General features: G+C 41.0%; 1 protein-coding gene across 4 annotated transcripts in view; it reads left to right on the top strand.

The window, feature by feature from the left end:
- The window catches only part of LOC128256255 (homeobox protein homothorax), a 106,272-nt gene that overhangs the window by 70,973 nt on the left and 8,469 nt on the right, over positions 1–26,830 (top strand). For 2 of the 4 annotated variants that reach the window (XM_052986539.1, XM_052986556.1), the window contains 3 exons: positions 11,056–11,151; positions 15,705–15,728; positions 23,725–23,873. In XM_052986539.1, the coding sequence (XP_052842499.1) occupies positions 11,056–11,151; positions 15,705–15,728; positions 23,725–23,873 (269 nt within the window). The remainder of the gene's footprint in view (positions 1–11,055; positions 11,152–15,704; positions 15,729–23,724; positions 23,874–26,830) is intronic. The other 2 variants (XM_052986548.1, XM_052986562.1) reach the window with 1 other exon arrangement.

Here is a 26,830-nt window from a genome sequence, read left to right as displayed (position 1 = left end):
ACCGGTTGTGTTTTTCTCAAATAATATATTATAATTGCCGCCAGCTGAAAAGGTATCTTGGCACAAAAGTCTGTTGGCTTCGCTAGGCCCAAATGGCTTTTTAATTTGGTCAACGAAAACGGGTTGGAAAATGTTCGGCGATGTATGTTTTTTGTGTCTGCGGGTTTGACATTTAATGGCCTTTTGCCTTTGGGGGAATGTGTGGAATGTTTCATTTGCATATGCAGCCTGCGCCCTCAAATATGCAGTGCTTTTTGTTCCACCAACATAGCAAGAAGGTGTGTTCAGTGGGGAATTTCGTACACACAAAAACAGAAGGAATTTTTACGTGTGAAATGGTACTACCAAATGGTTGCATATCCTCTTTCATGTGAGCAATATGAATTAAAACCTAAAATAAGTAGTTATTTTGATTCTATTGATCAGCACATCAGCATTTTTCTTACTGTGCATTACTGTTTTGTTAAATTTATTTTTGCCTTCCCAATTCAAGGGGAAAACTTTGATTAAACTTCTTGCCAATAGCAAGCAGAGCTGGCATATATATATACATGGTGTATGTCTGACCAACTTTCATATAAGTAACATAGATAGCGCGCCCACAGAATAATCGAAGGGAAAGGAGAGGTTGGAGTAGCAGAAGGATATCCATTTGCCAAAATAGCAAAACTTGCATAAAAACTTTTGCGCAACAACTTGGACTTTTTCATCAAACAAAAGCAAAAGGAAAAATAAGAGGAAAATGAAACAAACTTTTAATGCAACCACCCACATTTCGCCAGCAAAAATAAAAGCAAAAACAAGCCGAGGATAGACAAACTTGCAGTACGCCTCCTCGTCCTTGTTGCCGCCCATTTGCACAGCTGTCAGTCAGTGGAAAATATTTCCCAGCCAACGGGGAACGAGACGGGTAGAGTTGGGGCGAAAGAGAAGGATAGAAAACCGGGAAAGCTGGGAAAGCAGAGCCAACATGGCGAACAAAAGTTTTGCTCGCTGCGGCAAAAAGCGGAAATGCATTCAAAATCTAATATGGCAGCCATGGTCATGAGCAGCAGCAACAACAACTGGGGCTCTGCTCCCCGCCTTCTTAAAGCCACCCACCTCCTACCCCACTGCCGCTGCAAAGTAGCAGCTAAACAAAAAGGCTAAAGAGTGCCAAAGAAGAAAATGCAATTTTCTGAAAAACCCATTAAATGTTTGCCATCAAAAAAAAATATATAGAGAGTGGGGCGAATAAAAGAATGAAAGCTAGAAGAAGATGGGGCAAGGAGGCGAAATAAGAGATGGAGTAGCACCAACTGCAAATAAAGCAAACGACGAACGCCAGAAGATGGCGGCGTTTGCCAGTGATAGACTGTGGGACTATGTGCAAATATATAGCTGCTAAATTGTACATGTCTAAAAACTACAGTCCAACTTCTCTAAAAACTAAGTAGAGTCATACAACTTAAAGAATAAGTTTTTTATTACGAAAACAAAATTATCAGGTTTCCGAACAGGTTTCATTTTAGTAATAAGACTTAGCACATTTACCACTTATACCATTTTTTAAAATATAAAAATGTTTTAGATCATAAAACTAACTTTTTTGATTTTTTAGTTCAAAATGTTAAATGACAAGGCAGTTCGTTGAAATAGTAATATTAAATGTTGGGGTATTTTATTCGTATACTATTTTTCATGTCAGTTTATAACTTGCATTAGAGAGGTTCGTCTGTGAGCCCCACTCTCCATCCAGTATGACTTGCAATTTATACATTTTCTGCTCATTTTTTTGTGGCTCCTATAAAGCCATTAGCAGCACTTTAAATTGCCTCAAAATGTGCTCAAAACTTAAAGCCGGAATCGCTGAGGCTGGGTTCACCAGGCTCACATGTCAGAGGCACCAAAGGCACAATGTGCTGATAGAGCCATTTACGCCGTCAGCACATAATGATGGAGTGGGAGGGGCTGGGTGGCAAGAGCAGGAGGAGGAGGGCCATTTGGTTTCAGGATGCTGAAGGAGCAGCTGCAGCGGCTGCGCTTTTCTGACGGATTTCCCCGGCACATAGCAAACACACAGAACAGCAACCGTTGCCTTGGGCTTAGACAGACGAATACGTCCGTAGATGCAGACGTGGCCAAGAGCCAGCCAGGAGCCAAGGATATCAGCTAGCAGCAGCTGTGCCCCCATTGTGTGTGTGTGCGGCAAGGATATATGCCTGACGATGAAATTTAATGGGGTGCTTTGATGCGATTGGTTTTCATATAACGCAGGCGCTTAAAATCATCGAATCATTCAAAAGAAAACTGAGCTGACTGCTCCAGCTCTCGCACACACTCACAATCACATGAGAGCAAAGCTTTTCCCCCACACACACACACTTGTACACTTGTAGAAACGCAACGCTTGTGTATAAGATTTTTTTCTGCCGACTGGAAATAAAAGAAATGTAGAAAAATACTAGAAAAAAGCAAAAGCAAAAAAAAAAAGGAAAACACAAAAAAAAAAATGGAAAAATATAAATGTGTGTGTGCTTGAGCATTTTCCTTGGCTCCACTCGGGTTTTATATAAAGAACGAAATGACGACGACAGCTTGAGAGGAAAATAGGGAGAGAATAATGGAGGGAAAGCCAGTCGGAGTTGGTCGGAGTTTTCGCCAATACGCACACAGACAGCTGCCACACAAACGTACACAGCTAGCTTTTGGGATGAAAAAAGCTTTTCTTCATTCTAGTTTTCTCCCCGTTTTTTATTTATCCCTTCAGCTCCTATTTCTGGCTTTCCTTTGTCACAGCTATAAATTTTATATATAGGGGTTATATTGAGTCTAGAAGTTGCTATTTTACATGTGAATTGGCTCAGTGGCTGGGCGCCATTTAAAAATAAATATAGTTGGGCGCCATATTTGTCTTTAAGTTGCCCATAAATCCACAAGGTATTCAACAAGTTCTCAGTGCATAAATTGTGGAAAACAATGGCAAGCTGATACATTAACACTTTAAGCCACTGAAACCAGCCCGGGGGAAATGTCTGGGGAAAATGCAAAACTCCCGAAAACTCGCGGCAACCCCATGACAAATCGCTCTCCTTTCTGCCTGTCTGCGTGTATGTGTGCGTTTGTGTGTGGAAAAACGCAGCCAAGCAGTAAAAACAACAAGCCCACACACACACACACCCGTATCGATTATTGTAGCATACTTACGGGCGTCATTTCATTTTATTTATTTTTGGTAGTTTGGTAACCAGAAAGCTGGCAGACAAAGAAAATAATGAAAGTCATGCTTGGTCTTTAGATTCCTTGAGCCTCTGCTTTTTTTTAATTTTTCTGCCTGTAATCACAATTTGTTTGTCTGCGCCTACACTTAATGTAGTCGAACTTGAGGCGATCTGGAGTTGTGCCGTCTGGGAAAATCATTTTACAGCTGGCGGGCCAAAGTTTTCCCCAGTTGACAGGCGACTATTTAACACGCGTCATAGCATGAGTTTTATGTGCACACACACACACACACACACCCACCGAGTCGGGAAAATAAAAGAAAAACCAGTGTCAAGGTTAACGACCAATGAATTTATTTTGCTTGAATAAATTTTACGATAATGAGGAAATTGTCGTTGTCGTTTTGGGTATTTTTAATGGCCGTAATGTTGGCGCTCTATCTCTTTTTCTGTGTGTGAGTGCTGGTTAATGTGACGTATACAGTTTTAAATTTTTCGTATTAACTAGTTGATCTTTAAGTTACATTTCTCGGTAGTGGCTTACCTTCGGCTTATCAGAAATGCCGCAAACGTTTTTCAATTTCCGGCCGGCATAGTTTAACCACTCAACGGTGGTGGCTTTAGCAGCACAGGACCTCGTCCTGAGTTCTGGACTTGCGACTCAGGACTCGGCCGAGTCGAGCCAACTCCATTTTACGTAACATTAATTCTGTGATTTATTAGGGTCACGTGACCGTCAAACGGACGACTGAAATTGCACGAGTCACGAGTCAGCCAGACGACCACAAAATATCCATTGCCAACACGGTGAAAAAAGCATAACAATATCGTTATTGTCTTCTGTACTTACAAGCCAAATAACTTTGGTATTTTCTGACTTATTAGAAACAATTAAAAGATCTTTATAAGAGAAATAACTGATGTTTGGAAACGACTAACATCAAATCAAATAGAAATGAAGGGTAAAATTTAATACAGTTTATTAGCTGCTTTGTTTTTTCAAATAAGTTGAATGTTTTTTGTGTTCGCTTAAAGCTTTTTAAGCAGTTATTAAAATTAAAGATAAATAGTTTGCGATTTTGTAAGATTCTTAACTATTACCCTATAAATAATTAACTTCGTTGATATTTTTTCTCTCTGCACGTGTTAATATCCTTACCCACGTGTAGAGCTCATCAAAGTCTTTCAATTCAAATCAGTCGTGCAAAAATTGCCTTCGAAATCCGAAACAAAATTCTTTGTTCGGCCCGTGGAAATTGCGGGCAGGTAAACAAGTTTCTCCACCTTCGGCTGTTGCCTGGTTAGGTGTCATAAAGTGCATTCACATGAATGCGATAAAGTTTATTGTCAGCCAGCTTGTGGGGCTTCAAAGGGGGGCCCAGAGATTGAGGGGCCAGATGCTCAAAGGAACAACAAGAAAAATTAATACCAAAACATTTGCTGGTCCGTATGTCTGAGTCTTGGGTCGTTGTCCGTCCGTCCGGGAGATCGCACACGCCTACGCAAACATGTCGCAACTGCCATTTCAGCTTAAGTTGGTCCATTGTACGTTTATATTAGTCGCGGGCCAGATAAAAAAAAAAAGAGGAAAAAGGCCAATGGGAAGAGCTTGTGTGGGCAGGTCGAGGGGAAAGGGGGGCGGGAACAAGAGTTACGAGCGGACCGATCCAGACTTTCAAATTCGCTTCAAGTGTAAAGCGATATGCGGCGCAAAGGATGTCGCCAAAACTGATGACACAGGTACAGGCCCAAGGAACGGAGTTCCGTAGCTTAAGTTACAAGTCATGTTCGAGGTGTGGCCCTTGATTTTTTTTGAAAAACGAGCGAATCGCTTTAAGGCCTTGATTTTCAAGCCTAAACTAAAACCACTTAGTCTGCTTTAATGCATTAGAACTGGCTCCATTCACCCATACATATACATATTTATATATATGAAGGCTACCCCGTTTTGGCAGCCATTATTTTCATAACTATGCGCGAAAAGCTTTTTCATTTAAATTAAAACAAAAGCAAACAACAAAATTCCTCAGCGAAAAAATGTTTGAAAAAAAACTGGAAAATGCTGTGAAAATGGCAGCGGAAAATGCCAGGCAAACTACAAAAACAGTGCAACAAAATAGATAACTACTCTGTTTTTTTTGCTCTATGGTCGTAAAGCAGCTGCAGCAGCGCCACCTTCCGGCCATCATGGTGAACTAAAAAAAAAATAAAACACAAAAATTCATTCGGTGCATGTGAATAATTACACAAAAAGCTAAGAAAAAATAATGGGGCGAAAAACCAAATGAAAGATTGCAGAGATGAAATGCCAATGCAATTTGGGTTAACAATATTTGGTTTGTTTTTTTTTCCTTCAGCCACCTGGCTTTAATTTTCCGAATAGAATTGAATAAAATGGATGGAAATCAAATAAAGGCCAGTGAAAGATTGTTTTCTATCACCATGCGAGCTTAATCTAATCAATTTTTGGTTAATCTTTTCTGGCATTGGCTTGAGTGAAACAGCACAATTCATTCACAGAAAAGTGAGAAATTGTAACTATTTCCTTTGCTATGAAATATTCGGGGTCTTTATCAATAGGTATTTTTTAACATTTTTCCAAGAACAACAACTTGATTAACATAATAGTTTATTAATGTCCCTAATTTTTGTCGATTTGACTTGGCATTGTTTTTTATTCACAAGTTTTTTGAGGTGGTATAAAGATCTTTTATTCTCAGAATAACTAATCAAATTTTTATTGAACTTCTTCCTAATTATTTTCAAAATTTTTGTGAGCTATTTATATTTGTTTCTCTTGTACAGCTAAAAAGTTTTGATTGCGGCCGCTCTCTCCAGAAATTTAAAGGCAACCTAAGTATTTAAAACTGCCGACGGCAATGCAAAAATATTCATACTTATAAAAGGAAAGACTGAGACAGATAGAATACCTGTTTTCCTAACTTGTTTTCCAGTTTTCAGGGCCACCCCAAAGGGTTCCCCATAAGCTATGCAAATTCCATATTCAGCCATAATTTTTTGCCATTATTTTTTTATGCAAAGGCAAAACTTGCTCGCCTGCCCTTAGAATTTACTAAATGAATCCATCAGATAGACCTTTAATAAGAGAGTCACGCCCCTCGAACCACCCGGCTTTTGGCCGCCCACACATTTTCGCCCCCTCGATTTCCTACCCATTTTTGCAACTTTTTCCCCTTCGTTCATTTGGCGCGTTCAACCAATTGGAAAATTTACACGTGCAAAATGTTGAAAAATTGTTGCGGTTTATGTATTTTATTTTAAATTTTTTTCTGCCGCCGCTGCTGCAGTCGCTTGAAATTGTTGGGCATAAAAATTGAGAAAAGCCAGCGTAAATTTCCACACGGCAACAATTTCGTTTTAAAGTGACACCATATACAAATGTACAGATACGTATTTATTTTTTTTATGTTATTTAAATGTGTTCACATTGTTGTTGCTGTTGTGGCTTTTTGTAATATTTTTAATTTCGCCCAGGCAGCGGCATAAATCATTTTGTCGCGCATTGCAAAAATTCCAAAAGAGCAAAGCGAAAAAATTACAAAAATTTTTAAATTAGCTCGCATGGGAAATGGCTGAAGAGGGAAGTGTGTGGGGGGCGAAAGTGGATGGTGGTGGGGGGTGAGCGGAATTAAATTTTCATATGAAAAACTCAGAGATAACAACAACAACAACAGAGGAAGGGGAACAAAGCCAAATAGTAGAAAATTGGAAAGATGAAGTTGCCTGAGATAGCAGGACAAAGGGGGTGATGAGGGGAGGAGGGGGGGCAACAAAAGGGGGCTGCTGACGAAAAAAGCAATTTTCAATTTTTCTACACAAAAATGCCAAACATGCCGGGGCTGAGAAAGAGAGAGGAGAAAGGGGGCTGAAGGGAGCTTGTGCTAAAAACTTTGACGACAGCCAAACTGTGAATGGTGGAGGGGGTGAGGGGGCGGTGCGGACGAGGGGGCGGGGCAGCGTTGGCGTTTGCGCCTTGCAGTCGCTGGCAAGTGATAAATCATTTCAACTGTCACTTTCGAAACACAATTTTATCTAAACACAGACACACAGACATTGACTCGCACACAGACAAAATGCGACAGACACAAGTACACAGAGAACAAATTCTTAAGAATATATTAAATGGCGCAACAGTTACTTAAATATTTAAATATTCAAAAACACACTCTTATTAATTCATCTGTTAACACTATTAGGTGTTTTTTGCACCACTTTAAATTCTTTTAAATTGCTAGGCTTAAAATTACCTTAATAAATTTTGTCGGACTTTACCCGTGATATAGAATACGGTTTAACTTCAATTTTAGATTAACTATTTTTTGTAGTTTCTAAATAATATCAATATCACAAAAATATTTTTTGGTTGTTATACCATTGTGATATTTCTAACCACTAAAGTATCTAGATAATATATTGAGTTTGAGAAGGGGGGTGTATATTTATGTAAGTACCTCAAGTATTTTAAACTTTATGTTAATGAATGTACAACTCTATACTTTTTTTCACTGCACTGAACGGAATTGAAGATACTTTGGCATTGGGGTGAAGTGAACTCTATGGAAAATGGAAAATTCGTTTCGTTGCGTCTGTTGTTTTTCTTTTTTTGGCTTTTCGGGCGGGCGGGGAATACTTTTGACCGTGGGTGGGGGAAATAATGGGTGTTAGTTATAATGTGTGCCAGTGTGTGTGAGGAATGCATGGGTGATAAGGCAAATGCATTTCGAAGCTCTGGGGCATCTAATCAATGCCTAAGCGCCATTTATCAGGCCCATGGGCACTTCACGAATTTCGGGGAAAATCGGGGCGAAAAGTGGGGAAAAGAATACACTTAGCTAGAAGCTGAAAAGCGATTGGGGTCGCCACCAAAATAGTTTCACTAAAAATAGAACATCTTTCGTTGCGTTTTACTGACAAAAGGCAAAAATTCAAATCAAGCAAAGAAGTAAAGAAAATTAAAAATAAATGTATAGTCAAGAAAATAAAAACCCACACACAACCTTAAATCATTTAAAGAACATTCAATAGAACTTTGGCACAGACAAATTGAAACAAACTAAAAATAATAAGCAGCAGAAGAAATGTAAAGACTTAAAATAAAATGCAACAACCGAAATTAAACATAGAAAAGCTTACCGCAATCCCAGAATTTTTTTTAAACATTTCAAATTATTTAAGCGATAAGCAAAAGGCACCTAATTGGAACAACCACAAACCAGCAAGATCATTTGAAATACATTTTTGAACCAAGTTGAACGGAAAACGACAATATAATTTAAAATACATATTAAGACAAGCGCACCATAAATGTTTTAGCACATTCTCAGAATCGAGAGTTGTGACATTTAAAGGCCCCATAAACAAAGAAATCTTAAAAAGCATTTTGACTTAAAATTATTTTTGTTTTGTGTCGTTTTTTAAGTTTTTTTTCCTGTTAAAGCGTAGCGAATTCGCCTTGGTTCGGTTTATTGATTTAACATTGCATAAGGTAATAGAAATAAAACAGCAGAGGGACGGACTCCAAAAATCGAATTAGTCAAGTCACAAAAATCGAAAATCATTAACTTGGCACAAAAACAAAAGAGTAGAAAAAAACCAAAAACAATTCAATTCGCTTCATTCGCCGCACTTGAGTGTCTTCACTAGCTTTGTCTCGCTCTAGCGCAGTAAGAGAGAACAGAGCAGCTGCGAGGCAAATGGCGCTGCCTTCTTACGATATTTAAGCAGCTAACTTACGGTACGATAATCTCTTGTCAGGGGAAATATACGCGGCCATCACAAGAGCGAGAGCGCGCTATACTGTGTGTGTGTGTGAGTGTGTGTTTGTTTGAGAGAGCGATTTTAGCAGACTGTTTGGCTCTGTCTCTTTGTGTTTTTGTTGTGTTTTGTTTTGCTTCGGCTTTTTATTTTATTTCCTTACAATAAAAACGACAATAAAATTTTTTAGTGCAAAGATTTATGTGTGAACAGTTTTTTTTTCGGCTACTCATTGTAGCTTCTGTTTGTTTTGTTGCCTGCTAGAAATCTCTATTAATTTAATTATTGACTTTGGTTGGCTGCATTGAAAAATACAAAATTTTGTTTTAACTTTATCCGTTGGGAAACTTAACATTTTTGTAATTACTTTTTAATAAACAAGATTTTGTATAAATTATGGTTATGGCTAAGAATATGTCATAAAAAAATTTGTATTTACAAAATTTTAATTTTTCTGTTTTTGTCAGCGTATGTTCATTGGCCTTTAATTTTAGTTATCCGATAAAAACTATTTTTAATCTGCATATAAATGCAGAACACAATATTACATGCACACAGAAATTTATTTAATATTTTATAAAAATGCTAAACTAAATATTAGAAAAAAAGGAAGTTTTTGACTAAAAAATTCAGAAATTTAAAAGAATTTGTCTTACTAAGAATAAAAGGCTCTCCGTAATGTTAAATTAAATGTATTCGCGCAGCAAAAACCACTGAATTGATGACCAATTAGAGAGATATTATTCTACTGTTTATTTTTTTCGGAATTTATATTCGACCATATTATGTTACATTTTAATTGGACAGGTGCAGTTTCACTGGCAATTTAATATTCCTTTTCAAAAAACAAAAGAGTCCTGCATTCGTTTGCCCAATGGGGGCGTGGCAGCGGTGGGGTGGCTCATGTAAGGTGGGTGGGTGTAAGGTTATGCATCAGCACCACCCCATAAACACCCCACAAAAGCGTTCATAAAACGTGCCCATTTACTACCAAGAAAATTGCCCATTAAGAAGAAAACGAAGCGTAGTCTGGCCCCCAACTTCTCCTCGTCTTCTGACCAGAATAGAAGGAAAGCAGCGAGGAAAAAAAAAAGAAAATTTAAATAAAGGTGCGTTGGTTGTCTGCCCCCGTCGTTGAGCTCAAGAAAGTGCTTAAAAAAATAATAGAAATTGCCCGGGAGATTGGCCGAGGGTTGCTGTTGTTGTTCCTCTTCCGCTGGGCACGCCCCTCCACTTGCCGCCCCCCGCGCCTTTTTTCTCTCGCCTTCATTGTGCTTTAAAGCCAATAAACCAAATTATTATTAGCGCCATTTTCATTCTGCGTTGGCCCTGCTTTTTCTTACACTACGTATTTCATTTAAAGTTTTATAAGCTTAAAGTGTCCATTGAGGTTCTTATGTTTATATTTTGTGGGCCATTTTTTTGAGGGTTTCCTCGTGAACGACCTTTTCGTTCAGAGATACCGAGATTATTGGGAATTTCAGGTGGGGGACGCACCTGTCACTCACCGAACTTTGACGAAAGCCTAGAGCCAACTATCTGCAAACCTTCCACAAATATCAAGAGATATATGCGTTGGCTTAACATATTCAGCGTGCTGTCAATATCGGTTGAAAAGCATTAAGTTGACAAGTGTTGCGAATTGTGTCAGTCAGTCGGTGGCTTAGAGTGGCTCAAGATCTTAATACTGCTGCGGATGCCTTAACTGGAAATGAGTTTCAGTTCGTTTGCCGAAAGGCTTAGGAACGTGGAAAATTGAATTAATAATTATACGTGGTTTTCCCGTCCTGATAACTAAGTAGTCGAGCGATAACTTACTGAGGGTCTTAAAAAGTTTTTCGTAGATTTAAACAATTTGTAGCACGCTTTATAGGTACTTTTATTAAAGCAGATGATTAAAATGAGTTAACATGAATTTATGTAGTTATAGTTTAAGGCTTAGGTTATAGGGACTTTAGACTTTATTGTTTTTACTCTCATTTGTTCATTACAATCACACACGAGACATAGTTTATAGTACATAGGCTTACAGTCCAATTTTTAATAGATTTCTAATGATCGGCTTTTCTATCTTTTTCAGGACGATGGTGTCGAAGAGAATGGTCCTCACCTGCCGATGCTCGCAATGCGGACGCCTCCCGGCGATTGTATTCCTCAGTCTTCCTCGGTAGTCCTGGTAAGTAATCTCGTTGGTTCCACTTACTCGAAACCCTATTCCATTCCACAATTATCTGTCTGGCCAACCGATAGGGTGGCTTATCAGCGGACTTGAGCTATCATCACGAGACCAACTGACGTCAACGTTTCCATTAGATTTCAATAATTTACAACATCAATTTTTTGCCCGGTCTCTGCCTTTCCGCCTGACAGTTTTTTGTGGCCTCTTGCCGGTTGGTTGTTGGCTGGTTGTTGGTCGGTTGTTGGCCGGTTGTTGGTTGGCTGCTTTTAATTTCTGCTGCCCCATCGATGAGGAGTCTGCTTCTGCTGCTGCAAAAGCATGAGATCAAGCGGCTCAGATTGTGCCAGAGAGTTAACGTTAATGGCAAAATACTAACAATGGCTGCTGCCGAGAGTAGGTAATTTCTATAATGATATACGAACTGGCATCGCCCAACGGGCAAAGGCTCCTCCACAGTGGAGTCACAGTCGAAGTTTCAATCCAACACGGAGAGAAAAGGAGCCACTCTAAATCTGACGAAAAACAATTGGTTTATATTTAATTTGGTATTTAAATGAAGTAAGACTTAGGGTATGCCAATAATAGGCCAAATTAAACTTACAATTTGGGGAGCTGTTTGTTAAATGAACTATTTTGTGATTTGAATTCCTTTATATTTAAGTACCTATTTATTTGTAATGTTTTTGAAATACAGAAATTTGGTAAAATGATAAAGGTTTTTCCCAGTGAACTCATTTTAAAAGTGCGCCTGATCGGCGGCCATGGATCAGATCAGACGTCCCGCCTGCGGCCCCAGTATCTTGAGTTTCTCAGTCTCAGCCAGAGTTTCAGCCTGGCCAATACCAATGCCAATGAAACGGCCATCAAAATGGCATCGACATGGCTCCGGCGAACGCCTTCGATTGTCTTCTCAATGGCAGAGTGGCCCAGAGGTCCATGGACCCCAATCGCGGAGTCCAAAATGCGTGCCAATTACATGCGGCCGCAGCTTTCTTCTAATAGCAAATGCTGTAATCAAAATTCCATAACATGCCCAAAAGCCAACCTGCCCGTTCTGGCTGGCAATTCGTTAAAGTCAATTTGCAAATCATTTTTCCATTGAAACTCAATCTACGAACTACGTGAAAATACCGAAAGGCAAGGCCCGCGGCCCTCGGCCTCCTCAGACTCTTTTTCATCCTCTTGCCGCATCGATAATAATGATTTTCTTTGAAATGCATACTCGAGAGCTCAGCCAGGCTTAAAAGAGGGCCCCCAGAGCCTCTGACAGACAACTTTGTGTGCTCCACCTTTTGCCCCGTCCCGTCCCGTCCCGTCCCGTCCCGCCCCTTTTCCCCAACCCTTTTCCGAAGGCTTCGAAACGTGGTGTAATAATACTAAATTGTTGCTGATTATCCTTTTGGCGGTTTGCCTTTGGACATGTTCTCCAACCTCGGTCTTCTGGCTTCTCTCCCTCTTTTGCATACGCTTCGACTGAAAATGGCGTCACAGTCACTGCACATGCAACACAAAAAGCAAAAATGAAAAATAAAAAATACAAATAAAATAAAAGCAGACTCCACCACTCCACCACTCGAGCCTCATCCTCATCTCTTCTTCGGAGGCCCGAGATTCTCGGGTCCGGAGGTGCCCTGCTCTGCATCTCTATTTTGCTGCAGCCGATTTTGAAAGAAATCAAGCAAGAATCAAAGCCCGAGCCGCCGCAGTCTCTTCAGGTCTGGAGTATTATGGAGTGCGGAGCATGGACTCCGACTCCAATTCCGACTCCACTGAAGAGGAGGCCCCGGAAGGTGTACAGAAAGCCCACTTCAATAGTCACATAAATAGACTGTGAGTCGCGCTCGAGAGTCTCGCGTAGCTCGGCTCTGGCCAAATGAAAATCGTGTGCCTGGGTTCCTACACTCAAAACAACAAAATCAGGGATCAATGGCTAATATATAGTGTAATTTTTTGAATTTTGTAATGTTTTAAAAGGAAGTTGTTAGGGAAATACTTTAATATAAGGCAAAAAATTGGCGTCCCAGGTAGGGCTTATTAGAAATACGGGCTTTCGCTTTCAGAAATCAAGAAAAAGTAGTTTGCTTCAAGGACAGTAGATTTTCATAGAAAAAATTTTTGTCCCAACACTTTTCAGAGAATTAAATATATTGGAAGCTATTTTTAATTCGTTTAAGTACACATTTTTACCCCCAATGTTTCCAGTGTACACCAACTTCTTCTTCTATTTGTGGCTCTGCCATTTTTGAGGTTTTTCTTCGTTTTGGGTGCTTCATTTTTATGCTTCACTTGGCCGCTTTGGCTTTGTCGGCACTTGAGCTGCTCTTTCAGCCAACTCTTCGGAAAGTCGGCTAAAACTAAAATCAAAACAAGAAAAGACCAAAGCGTTTTCCAGCCAACGTTTGCGGAAAGCTTTTTGTGCGGCCAGCATTTTGGTAATTACCGTTAAATGACCCAAGTCCGAGGCATAGAGACAAAGTCTCCAGCGCCTGTCAGATGTCAGGTCCCAAGTGGAAAACAACAACCATGCGAAAGACAACGGACAACGGACAACAAACAACAAGACGAACAACGCTGCGTTCTGCCGCCAAGTTGTCGCAGTCCTTGACAATTGTCAACTGCTTAAAGCCTCAAGGCTGATTCGCCGTCTGCAAATTAATTGCGCCCAAAAGCCGAGAAGAAGTGAAGAAGAGAGGCTCATGAAGAAGAGGAGCAGCAGCGATCTTGGCCCGGCCGAAAGGCAAACAAATATTGCATACCAAATGCCAGCCAGCCTGTGTGCAAAGTTTTGTCTTCGTTTTGTTTTCCTCTCCGCCGTCTGAAAAGTTGCACTTTGCATTTTAACCAGAACTTTGGCTGCGAAATCAATTAACAAACAATAAACGTTTGTTGGCCAGGCCAGACACGTATTTTATTTAAGTATCTAGAATATTAAAATGGGATCAGACACGACACAAGTTTGTATTGGAGGGTAACAAAAAAACAGAGCTGAAAAAAAATTGAAGCAATGCGTTGCTGACATTCATTGAAACGTTTTCGGAATATCTGAACGATTCCCAGCCGTCTTTGCTTTCTTTCTGCAGCAGCGTTGATAAATTCTCGAGCCTTTTCATTTTCGAACTGCAATGTTAAGCACTCGGGCTTAAATCCAGAAAGCCAAGCCGAAAAGCTGCACTAAGAAAAATTCTACTAACACTCATATATTCCTACAAATAAAAAGTATTCAAAAATAGTCGCTTTTTATATTGTTTCATCTATTGAATTATGAAGTAACTAAATAATTGTAATATATTTTAAGTGCTACTTTGAGAAAGTTCGATTTTTGGAATTATAAAATGCTAAATTAGTGGCATATTTTTGGGTCCAATTATTTCTCTCTGTGCGCCATCAACTGCAGCGAGTGCCACCCAGCAATCGTCGACAGTCACCGCATTGCCATCAACTTAAGACGATTATTTATGAACTGCTCGGGGGGCTGGGGATCCTACTCGGTAACCGAACCGAACTGAACTGAACCGAGACTGGAACTTGGGAACTTGGTCTGGTGATGGCCGTTCCAGGACACTGACATCCAGCGAGTAGAGGGAGAAGGAGCCTGTCCAGCGGAAAGAGACGGAGAACGAGACAACAAACCCGACACCGACACTGTACAATGTACCAATGCGTGTTCGATGACTTAAATGACAAGAGGAACGCGTCCATTGCGATGCGAGATGCCAAGGCTGCAATTGAGCTGGCCAACCTCAACAGCCGAGTTCACAAAATACTCTTAGCCATGTCATTACAAACTGACTAAATGACACCAGTGAGATGGGCGGAAGAAGGCAGTAAGCAGGCGAAAAATCATGTATGAGACAAAAGATTTAAGGCAGATTTTTTCCTTTTTCAGGTAAACTTTTCAGTTCAGTTTTTCTGATCCTTGGATCTCAGTTAAGTGATGCAAAGATCTTGCAGAGATTGAATATTATGTTTATGTTTTAACCCGTGAAAAGAGATTTGCATAACGCCCCCAGCAAAATCGTAAAAAAATTCAAAAATCACAAAGAAAACAAAACACAATTCGCCTAACAAAAAATATGATTTGCGTGCGAAAAAGCCAAAAATAAAACTGGGAAACAAAATTATTGCCAAGCTCTAAAAAAAAAGGGGTAATAAAATAAAATGTTGGAGCCGAAACGGGCTTCATCTTTTGTTTTCTTTGAGGCTGCATTTGATTTGCTCCAAATATTTTGGGCTAACACTTGGCGCTGATTCCACAGGCTTCACATAGTTTTGATTGATTGCCACCCCTCCTATTACTTCTGCGTGTGAATATATATTTCATATTTTATAGCCAACGAAACCCGAAAAAAACAAAAATTTGCGGTCAGAAGTCTGCACGAAATTTTTCATTTTTTTTGCTTTTGTTGGGCTTGAAATTTTGTGTGTTGGGTTATGGAAAGATTTATTATGGTTAAGTTTGAGAAATATTTCGGCTTAAGACAGGTTGATATTTTCGTTCCGAAACTGAACAAATAATTAACTAATTTTTTGCCTTTTATCTTTACTTGCAGACAACTTCGGAACGAGTGCAAGCGGTAAGCTTTCTCCTTATAATTTTATAATTATTATTACCAATGAAGTGGGGCAGCCCCAAAATTGACACGCCCCGAGATCAGAGTTGTGGGCCTGACTTTTGCCAAAATGGAGGCACCAAAAGAGAGGAACGAAGCGAGGCTGCCCATCTCTGTTCCGCACTAAACTGAAAATTGTAGACTTTGAGATGCGGAATGACAGGACCCATAATTATAAACGCGCATAACCCATCATCAGTTCAGTTCAACTCAGCTCGGGCCTCTGTCTTTCGTTTTCAGTTTTCAGTTTTACGTTTTCAGTTTCCAGATCCCTTGATTTCTGGTCTTTGGCTTTGGGGAGAAGGAACAACTAAATGCCGGGGCATATAAATTTTGTGATTAAGAGCCATCTTATCATTATTATAGAGTGAGCGCACGCTCTGTTCGGGTTGCCAGTGCCCTGTGACTCTCGAGAGATGGGGCGAAAGGGACTGGGAACCTGGTGGGGATGTGAAACCAAAAGGCAGAAAAAAACAAAAAAAAAATATATATATATATAAAGAAAAAGAAATACCAAACCGAACACTCACACACGATGAGATATTTCAAAATGTAGCTGTGCGTGAGTGCGGGTCGGTTCAGTTCGGTTCGGTCGGGGTTTTTCGATGTGTGTGCGCCCCTCGCAGGCATTATAGGATTTAGTTTTTGGGATTTCGATTTCTCACACAGGGAGCGGGGTCGAAAGAAATGTGTAGAACATATTGTTGCTGTTGCTGTTGGGTTGCGTTTCCGAAGATTTCCTGTGAAATACTTTAAGCCCAGAGCCTCCAACTCCTCACCAACTCCACTCCACTCCACTCCACTTGGGTTTCGGTTTTTGGTTCTCTGATTCTGATTCTGATTCTGATTTTGTTTCGGCTTTTTTCTGTGTGCTGTGTTTTGGGTTAAACATACTTGAAATTCTTGTTTCAATTTTGGGCCTGGCGGACGGGGGCCCTCGCTTCGTAATTTAATACGCTTTCAAAATTAAGAAAAATACACACATCTACCAAATACATGTATCGATATGGCCGGGAAGGCCCCAAAGGTCACAGCCAAAGATTCAAATTCGAAATTAGTAGGGAGAACATAAATAACGCGAACAACAAAAACCACACTCCGTCTTACAAGCGTGTTTTTTGTCTATTTCTTCGTTGGGTTTAAGTTGGAAATATTTCATTATTATTGGACAGTTGCCGAGCGGTTCAAAGATTCATTTCATCTGATCTCCCATCGCATCTAGATTCTTTAGTCTTTTTTTTATTTTTAATTTATGCTGTCTGTTATTTAACTTGATTTGCATATTCTCAAGCCAGAGGGGGAAAAATAAAAAAAAAAGATTGGAGTTGTTTTCTATAGTATAGTATAGAATTTTTCTGCTTCTCGTTTTTCAATCTAATAAACCATTTTGTTGCTAAGTACAGCGGCGGAATAAATGCGAATTTTTTGCTCGCCCTCACTCTGCGTTTTTGCACTTTGCTCCCTGTTATCTCTTTCTTTTTCGCGCGCCCTCTCTCTTTCTGGCCAGACTTTTCCCCTCCAATATGGCCGACAAAGCTGCACAAAATGGGGTAACAGCGTACAGAGAGAAAAAAGATTTTCACATGCAAGCGGCGGAAGGGAAAGACTGCAGGAAATAACAAACAGAAAAATACAAAAAAAAATCAACAAAAAAATACAGCAGAAATTTCCTTGTCTTCATGTTTTCGTGACTGATGCGTTATAATTTTCAGGCTTTTAAAAAGCATTTTCTGTGTGTGTTATTAAAAAAAATGAGAAAGAAGGGGGAGGAAGCTAAAGAAGAAGCAGAACATCCCCAATGCCTGGAACCGCCTTGAATTTTTCGCGTTGTCTGCGCCGCAACTGCAATTTCGATGTCAAAAAAAATCATCTGCAGACATTTAACTTTTTTCTGGCTTGTATTATTTGGTTCGTGTGCTAAACGAAATTACACGCTTATGAATTGCTTAATATCTTGTATCACAGGGCATAGAACAAAAAAGTGAGGGTAATAAACCAAAGGAGGAATCAAATCGGAGTCAGTCACCTGTGGGCCCCACATCGCAATCTTTCTGATTCGTTTTTTCGTTTCGCAAAGGTGTCAATGCGAGTGCATAAAGAGTAATGAATACCCGAACAGCCGAAAACAAATTAAACCCGCTGCCATTAATCTTCCCAGCCAACTCCCTTGGTGGCAGATCAACTCCAGAGCTCCGTTTCAGTCGCAGTTCCTGTCTCGGTTTTATTCTGGGACCTGGATACACCGGCAAGGTGAGATGCACTTCAACGTGTCTCATAAATTCGACCGGATTGAGCGCACAGAAATCTCGTCTTGCCGCCATTTGCATACGGCTTAAAAAACGGACTGAAACGAACCGAGGGGTTCATAAATTTGGCAAATTTGACAATTATGCGCATTAATAATAAATAAAATTGACAATAATTGAATTTGAATAATTTGATTTTGCAAATGGGGAGGAGAGTCAAAAGAAACGGCGACTCCATATGGCTAATCTGCATATAAGGCGGTGCTCCGTCAGCTTTTTTCCCTCTTTCTTCAACTGCTTTTTCTTCGTAGGCGTGAAAACATGTGTTGGCTTGGTCGGTTTCTCATTTTATTTTTTTGTTGCCGGCCTGGCCTGGAATTTTAATAAACTTTTTGCCAAGCAGTTTCCATTTTATTTTACTTTTTTTTTTTGAGCCTATTGAATGAACTCCAGCATCAGCCTGAGAACCAAAATCCGAAGAGTCCAAGGCGAACCGCAAAATCCGTACGAAAATAATGAGGCATGAACATGTTGCAGCATCGCCAGAGTTTTTTTTTTGCAACATTATTATTATTATTTTTATTATTATTCCCCCCATTTTTTGCCGGCCAGAAACAATGCAACAAGCCGACAATGATGATGGTTGTTGGTTGTTGCTGGCCGGCTCAAAATATTGCAGCGGATCACACAAATCCTCCATAAAAAGCCTCCTCTCCCTCAATATATATATGTACATATATATTCGTGTGTGGATGGCAAAGCCAAAAGCTAAAGCGGCTTTTGTGTTAATACTTCAAACTGTTTTTTGTGCCTGCCTGGGAACAACAAACACGAAAAGGAAAAATCACAAAAAATGGCCACAAAAATTGCTATTGACTTTGGAGTCTGGTTTGCCATATGCCTGAGTTCTTGTAGTTGTTCTTATTGACTTGTTGCCGTTTTATGGCGTTGCGCGATTGGGTGATCCATCATCATTTTGCGGCCTCCGATAATTTGCAGTTTATTCATCTTTTTCCTTTTGGGTTCGCACATGAAATTGGCCTGGAAAATCGAATGGCCAAAAGGAAAGCACTTGGCTGAGCAGTGCTTAAATCCTATCATAATAATTGTTTAAGTCATTCGAGTTGTTGAGTCACAAAATACTTTCCTTTTAATTCGAAATCTAACACTAAGTTTGCACTCAAGTGTTCATTTCAAAATGTAGCCAAATGGCCAAAATATAACAAAACTGCAGCTGTACAGCCATAATTCATGGATCATTGTCAAACCAAGCAAAGCCAAACTATGCTTATTATTCCATGCTTAATTAAGTCATTTGTTAGTGGCACTTAAGCTTTATTAATTTGCCGATCGTATGCATATCACTTAACTGGCCACCGTCTAAACCGAAATGAATTGCTCATGTTTACCACAGTGCCGGGGAGGTTCAATAAAGCGTTTCATAAACAATGAATGCCGGGCCATAAATCAGCCAACTCAAGCTCAGCTCTGATGCTGGCTAATAAGCGGGCTAACACCTCGGAGGTCCCACTTCTCGGGGGTCCACCGCTCGAGTGTTTACTGTACAGCCACCCACTTGACAAACTCGGCGCACTGATGAGCATGCTGATGATGACGCCCTTTCCAGTTCCAGGGCTTTTGACAGGCGCTTCTGTGCTTCTCTGTTTTTCTCCGTGGATTTCTTCTGGCCTCTCTGCCGCTGAAGTGTCTGGCTCAAGCGCAGCTTCTTGGCCAGCACTTGAGCCACGGTTTTGTCGAGTGTTTGCCTCTGCGTTTGCCAAGCTGCAGCTGACAAATGCCCGGGGGCGTTTAGGCCACCCAGGGCGTGCTGCTGTCTGATTTCTTTTGACATGTTTTGAATTCAATTAACCGGCCTGGACCGCCGCCGCCGTCGCCGCCGACGCTGCTGTTTATTATCATTTCGGGCCAAACTCAATTAGTTAGGCACCCTGAAAAATACTCTACGCCCGATGAGCTTAAGCAGACTTCCGCCATGTTGCTCGTTGCTCGTTCCCATTGGAAAATGATTGACAGACGATTGGCATGGATTTGTATAAACAAACTGGGGGAGGAAAAACTCTGAAAACTCTGGCCCCGCCATTCGAAAATGGAAAGTTTTCTTGCGCGCGAGCGGTAGCATTTGGCGTTCCTCAGTTGGTGCGGGCTATAGTTTATTTAAAAACTAATTGAAAACTGCTACGGATTCCCCTCGCAGTCAAGTAGTTTGGAAATATTTTGCCAGCCAGAGAGGGAAAATATCTGCAGCCCTCCTTGTCTTTCTCCATTCGCTTCTTGTCCGCTGGAAAAGCAATTTTATTTGTTTTTGCTGCTGCAACTTGACGGGTGGAAAAGTGCATTTTGTTATTGAATTTTATGCAGCCTGCACAATAAATGTATTTATATATTATTTTGTTCTTTATTCAAATAGAATTTTGTACACATACAAAAATGTTACACTTAAGTATGGCTTAAATAAAACATTTTTGCAGTTTGAAGGAGCCACTGCATCATTTAGATATTTAATTTGGCTTTCTGGACTAACCAAAGTCACAGAAGTGAAGTTTATTCGCAGTGTTAGAAGCTGCTGGCTCTGCGAAAATCTTAATCAATCGGGCAACTTTGCGCAAGCATCTCGAGGCATTTGGGGTTTTGTCAGCTTTACTCTATAATTGCATTCTGGGGGAGGGGAGGGCGGAAGCATGGGGAAAAGCCAGCAGGAAACTAAAAATGTTTTGTATGTCCGTATAAAGGAAAAATCGCAAAATTTACTGCAAATTGGAATTTTGCGCAATTGTAGAAGGCAGGAAAAAAAATGAGAGCAAAAAGAGCGTGCCGAAAACAAACATGAAAATGTGGCAAGCAAGGCAGACCAACTGTAGTTTTTTTTGGGAGCTTTTTGCAATAATAACAACACACACATCGTATATACATATAAGTCTGTCTGCGTTTGCGTCTTTGGCTCCTGCATCCTTCGTCCTTTAAGCCAATAATAAATAAAAATGCTGCCTGGAGTTTGTGTGTGAGTTGTGTGTGTGAGCTGTGTGTGTGTTTGTGTGAGCCACCCACGAAAATTGCCCCGGCATCAAATTTATTTTCCCCGCCCCCAAAGCAAACTTATTGGGAATCGAGCGGGCACCATAAAGTCCACAAAGTTATAGTGAAAATTAATTAAGTTTTGCGCTGCGCTTAACAATTCAATTAAAAGCAAAAATGCAAGCGCCTTTATCGCGTACAGCGAAAAGCACTTTGGAAAAAGCTACGAAAACGCATCGCGTCCTAATCGGTTTTCTCCCCTTTTCCCCCTTTCCCCCCGTTCCCCACATTCCCCCTCTTCACCCCGGTTTTCCACTGGCCAGACGAGTGCCCTTTCAAGTGGCACAAGTGCTTTTGCACATCGTTATTATAACAATAATAAGCGAGCCAGAAGATGCGGCTCTGGCCAAAGATTAATTGTGTTTGGGTCTTGAAAAAAACCAAAAAGAAAAGAAAAAATAAAGAAAAAATAAAAAGAAGAAATGGGAGCACACACCGCAAACCGAACTTGGAGTCGGCGTAAAGTGCAATCCACTTGAAGGAATTTACATATCACCAGCAGATACCAGCCGCTGGATCCATGGAGACCCCGAACCCGGCAGACCCATCTGCATCTGCGACTCCTGACCATGTTGCAGGCAAATGCATTAATCAATTTCATGTTTTCTTAAGCGCGCGCCCGTCGCGATTTGAGTGCCTTGGCCCCCTTCGCGGGGGTAAAATGGGGAAATGGGGTGGATCGGCGGCGATCGGGGGTCTGGGGATCCCCCTGCCGCCCTCCATGAGTGGAATAATCAATTTCGAGGATCATAAACAACTTTTAATGAAGTTGTTAAGTGCCAGCAGCTAGTTGGCCCGGCTCTCTTAGCATTTCTTCTCCGCTCTTCGCGGCTAAAGTGCAGCTCACAGTGCTCGATAAGCTTGTGTAATGGACGCCTCCTCCTTGGCTTTCATTTGGCCAGATTCCGTTGGCCAACACACATGCACACTCATACACACCGTAGACCAACGCATTTCCATAATTGCTAAATTATGCAAACAATGGGGCGATGTTGGGGGCGAGGCGCTAGAAAGGTTCCAACAAGTGATTGTTTTGGGAACTTCTTTTGTTTACGTTTTTCGGCCTTTTTTCTTCTTTCTGGTAAATTAATTTTAAAACTTTTCCGGCTTGGGGCTCCTCTGATTTTGTTAGTGGCTTCAATTTTCTTCATTTCTTTATCTGAGGGAATAGTTTCTCCTGGAGCTTGTATTGAATATTAAGCAATGAAATTATACAAATAGTGAAGGAGGAAATGTAAGCTATATCTTAATGGAGAGTATAAAATGGTCTTCTTTATCATTCGAATTTATCTAACCTTAAAAACAAATTATACAAATTCTTCCGGCTCTCTGTGCTATTTTTGAATTCCGATTTCGATGTGAGCCCCTGAGTCTTCGTCATTTCTTTATCTAAATTGAGAGTATAGAGTGGTCTGCCTTTTCTCACTCGAAATTCCCCAGGTTCTGTTTGGTTTTTTGTGTTTTTTATTTGGTCTGCTGCCATCGGCTTTTGTTTTATGGCCTATTTGGAAAATCCCCTCCCTCCTGCACTCTTGTACTTTTCTGACCACTCGCCAAGCGAACGTCTCCATCGGCGACTAAATTAATCAAAACGAACTTCCGGTTTACGCAAAATGGCGTGAAGTCTGCCACCATTGAATGTATAATATTGAGGTGTGGCCCAGTGTGTGTGCGCTACTGTGTGTGAAAATTAATGAATGAGTTAACTGAAAAATTAATGAAAAGCAGCCAAAGTGAAGGTGGAGCCAAAGCAAATGCCAAAGGTGTTGTGCAAAAGATAAAGCATGGAAAATTTATGAAGGAATTAAACAAGGGGGGTTGGGGGCGGCGAACGAAGGCTACCAAGTTAGACATTTGGCGTTGGGCAATATTTGTTTTGGGCCCCGAAATCTGATGATCATCGTCGCCATCATCATCGAGGAAGGAGCGTGAAATTATGCAATCCATGGTTCGAGGGGAGTTGGGTCTGGTTTATTTTGTTTGCATGTGCGCAGCGATTCGGGCTTCCTGTTTGCTGGCATTTGAGTTACTTAAGTGTAACTAAAACTTTAAGTAAACACACAAATAACATACTTAATATTAAACAAAAATATACACACAGTCTGGGGAGATCCAGTGATGATGATGATGAAAAGGAAAGCACACAGGAAACGCCTGGCCCAGAGATTTTGCTTTTCGGCCAACGAGGCAAACAAAAGATAAAAGCCAGGGGAGTTTAAATTAACCAAAAATTATGCACGAACATTACCAAAGCTAAAGCCAAAGCGGCAGACCTGACAAATATTAATTTTGTTTATAAACAAGTCTTGGAGCCCCAGTCTACTGACCTGCAGCCAGTGCCACAAACAATGTCATCCATATGATTATCGTTACGACCGAGCCGAGTAATTTTATGCCCACTTGACAAACAGCCATAAACCAGAACAGCAAACACAGAAGTTGGAAGTCTTCTTGGAGTCTTCTCATTTTCGGGCAGCTTATAGTGATATGTAAAGCGTAGTAACGTAGAGGCGTAGTGTGTGGAACTGTGACAATATTGACATAGGCCTTAGAAGATTCCCCACGAGCACCAGCACCTTTCACTCTTCTCACTCTTCTCCCATTTCTGCCCGATTTTCCAGGTGATGCCAGCAATGCCAGCATAGGAAGTGGCGAGGGCACCGGCGAGGAGGACGACGATGCGAGCGGCAAAAAGAACCAAAAGAAACGTGGCATTTTCCCAAAAGTAGCAACCAACATATTGAGAGCGTGGCTGTTTCAGCATTTAACGGTGAGTACCGACAGTACCTTCATTTCCACCTCCGATTTCTGGCCAATGGCTTACCCGCACGTCAGAGATGTTATCGCGATCTCGGTGGGAATCTCTGACTGGCCGGGGGCTGGCCCCACCCCCTTCAAACTGGGAGCTATACCAGCCCCGGTCTGATAAGCGTGTGCTCTAGGCACACTGCGCAAAAATAGCTCTTATTACATAAGAATGTTTTTTTTAATTCGTTTATAAAACGGACAAGTCAACGAAACAACAATATTAAAAGAAAATAAAGATACACAGAATATCTGAAAAAATATTAATATATTCCTTCAAAGCCTATCCAACTAACTAAAAAGTGTTTGATTTATTTGAAAAATAAGTTGGAATAAGTATATATACAGAAAATATAGCAGAGAAAAATCTACTAAGATATAAAAATAGTTTATGTTAAATTTAAAGTTCGAAGCTAAACAGAATTTGCAGGGGATTGAAAGAAAAATGTACTCTCAAATTTGTTCTCTCAGTGCAGCTATTGTTTTATTTTCGTTGTTTTTTTTTCCAACGTGTGGCAGGTTGATAAGATTACCGCATGGGCTCCAATGAATGGCCTGCGTCAATGGGCGGCGCAGTGGGTGGGGAAAGGCTGGGTGAAAAGCTGGGGGAAAAAGAAACAGGAGGGGGAGGCAAGGAAAAGCCTGCACGATGATGTAAACGATAGCAGCCAGGGGAGGCGCCATTGGAACCTTGATTATATGGCCATTAGGGTGGGAAATGCAAACAAGATTGTGTGCTGTACTTGATCAGAGTGAAGAGCCTTCCCCCAACCAGCTCCAACTGCCAGACCCAATCGCAGTCCACTCACTCGGCCTAAGCATCCATTTAGCCCTTTGGCCATTTATCCATTTGGCAATACCCTTTCGGACCTCGGCAGCTTCTTTGCCCGGTCATCGCGTCCAATTAGATTTCCATTTTGGGGCCATCAAAGAGCTTGGCTAAACGGCCTCGAAATGCGGCACTAAAAACAAATTGCCAATGGCAATAACTATTCAAAGCCAGAAACTGCAGTTCAAAGTTCCTTTTTCGGATTTCGGAGATGCCAAACGGAAGTCCAGTCCAATCCAGCGGATGTGTAATACAAATAAACAGATTTGTTATGCGCCACTTTATGTTAAGCTACAAAAAAATAAGAAAAAAAAATATATAAAAGGAGGTGGCTAAGGGTTGAATGTGAACGAGCCAAGAAAGAGGCAAGCAAAACTATAAGATTTTATGCTGGACGGGTCAAGGAAGTTGCAACTACGTTTTTTGGCCATTAGTTTTGGGGATTTTTTGTGAGTCTGCTGCTGCCGCAGCTGCGTATGTAAAATGATAGAAATCTTAATGGAATCCGGTAAGCGAATGTGTGTGGCCAGAGTTAACGACCAAAAGCTGACCAGCGCGATAAGCCAGCGAATCGGAAATTAAAGTTGAAGCTGCGTTTCTGGCCCAAAAATCGTTTTAAAACGTCAGCCACCCCCCGGGCGAAAAGTAAAGTAAACGGAAGAAGCATTAGCCCAACCACCCCCATTTCCCCACCCCACGGTGACATTGATGAATTGCCGTTTAAATCAGCGCATCACTCATGTTTGCCCAGCGGCAGCGTCTCGACTTTCACAGCCTGCACATCCTCATCCTCATCCTGATTCTCATCCTTGACTGACTCCGTCGTCCCGGCTTAATGCCATTAACAGTTTTTCAACGCATTAGGGAAATTGTTTTTCTTTTACGCCGACATGCGTTCGAAACTTTAATTTCGTATTCAAAGGCCTTCGATTTGGCATAAAACAATGATTGCCAGTTTGATTTATCGGTGTAGCCTTTGAATTTATTTAAGGCGATCCTATGACTGATGTATTTTCGAAGAAGACATACTTTTAAATGTTTTAAATTGCTTTAAATAGGATGAAATACTTAATTTACGTAAATGCAAATGGCGTATTAATTTACTTAGGGAAGTATGTGTAGAATGTATTTAAGTTTATGTTTTATTTTTCTAAATGCATATGCTCTATATTGTAAAGGGTTGTCTTACAAATTGGAAACATATGTATTCAATTGTTTTGTCAAACTTGCCTGATAAATTTATTTATAGGAACGTCGTTTTTAAATCGAAATCCGAATAAGACTTAAGCCAGACCCCAAATAAGACCGCAGTGATGGTGCTAATGAAGTGCATTGCATTCTGAAAATGGGGGCGGGGTGCTTGGGGCCGGGTTAACTGACTGGCCAACCAAAAAACAAAAGGCAGACGGCAGCAGCAACAACAACAAAAGCAAAAACAACAACAACAACAGCAAAAGCAACATTGAGGGCATTGCATGGCCGCCTTGTTGTTGCTTATGGCTGATTGCCGTTGTTGCAAAAATGTGCTTGCTGTTGTTGCTGCCGCTTGGTTGCCATAATTATGGCAGGCGCGCGAATATTTTGTTTACATTTGGCGCGCATTGCAGACAGGCAGCAACAACAGCAACCAAGGCAACGACAACGACAACGGCAACAGCAACGGCAACGGCAATGGCACGGCAGCAACACCAGCAAAAAAAGACTCATTTCGCGTGCTCCGCCTACTCGAGCAGTCGGCCACATGTGTGTGCCCATGTGTCCATGTGCCCATGTGCCCATATGCCCCGGGTCCGTTCCCATTCTCGACTTCCCCCCAAAAAACCCTCCCTAGCCGGCAATTTTCTTCCGGCTGTCTGTTGTTGCTGTTCTGCTTTTGGGCCTACGTTTTGCCGTTGCCGTTGGTATTGCCGCTGCAACTTGCAACCCCCGAAAAAAATGCGCACAGCGCGAAATGTTAAACCTTCGCAAAATGGCCAAAGGAAGCCATACAGGGAGGTGCTGGGGCGCAGAAAGGGCGTAGTGGGGGGAATTAGGTGCAGCCGCGGTGAAAGAGTTGCATTGTTGTCAGCAGAGTCATGTTGCAACGGCACTTA

The sequence above is a fragment of the Drosophila gunungcola genome, chromosome 3R, assembly GCF_025200985.1.
Source record: "Drosophila gunungcola strain Sukarami chromosome 3R, Dgunungcola_SK_2, whole genome shotgun sequence".
Lineage (NCBI taxonomy): Eukaryota > Metazoa > Arthropoda > Insecta > Diptera > Drosophilidae > Drosophila > Drosophila gunungcola.
This window is presented reverse-complemented; position numbering and strand designations above follow the sequence as displayed.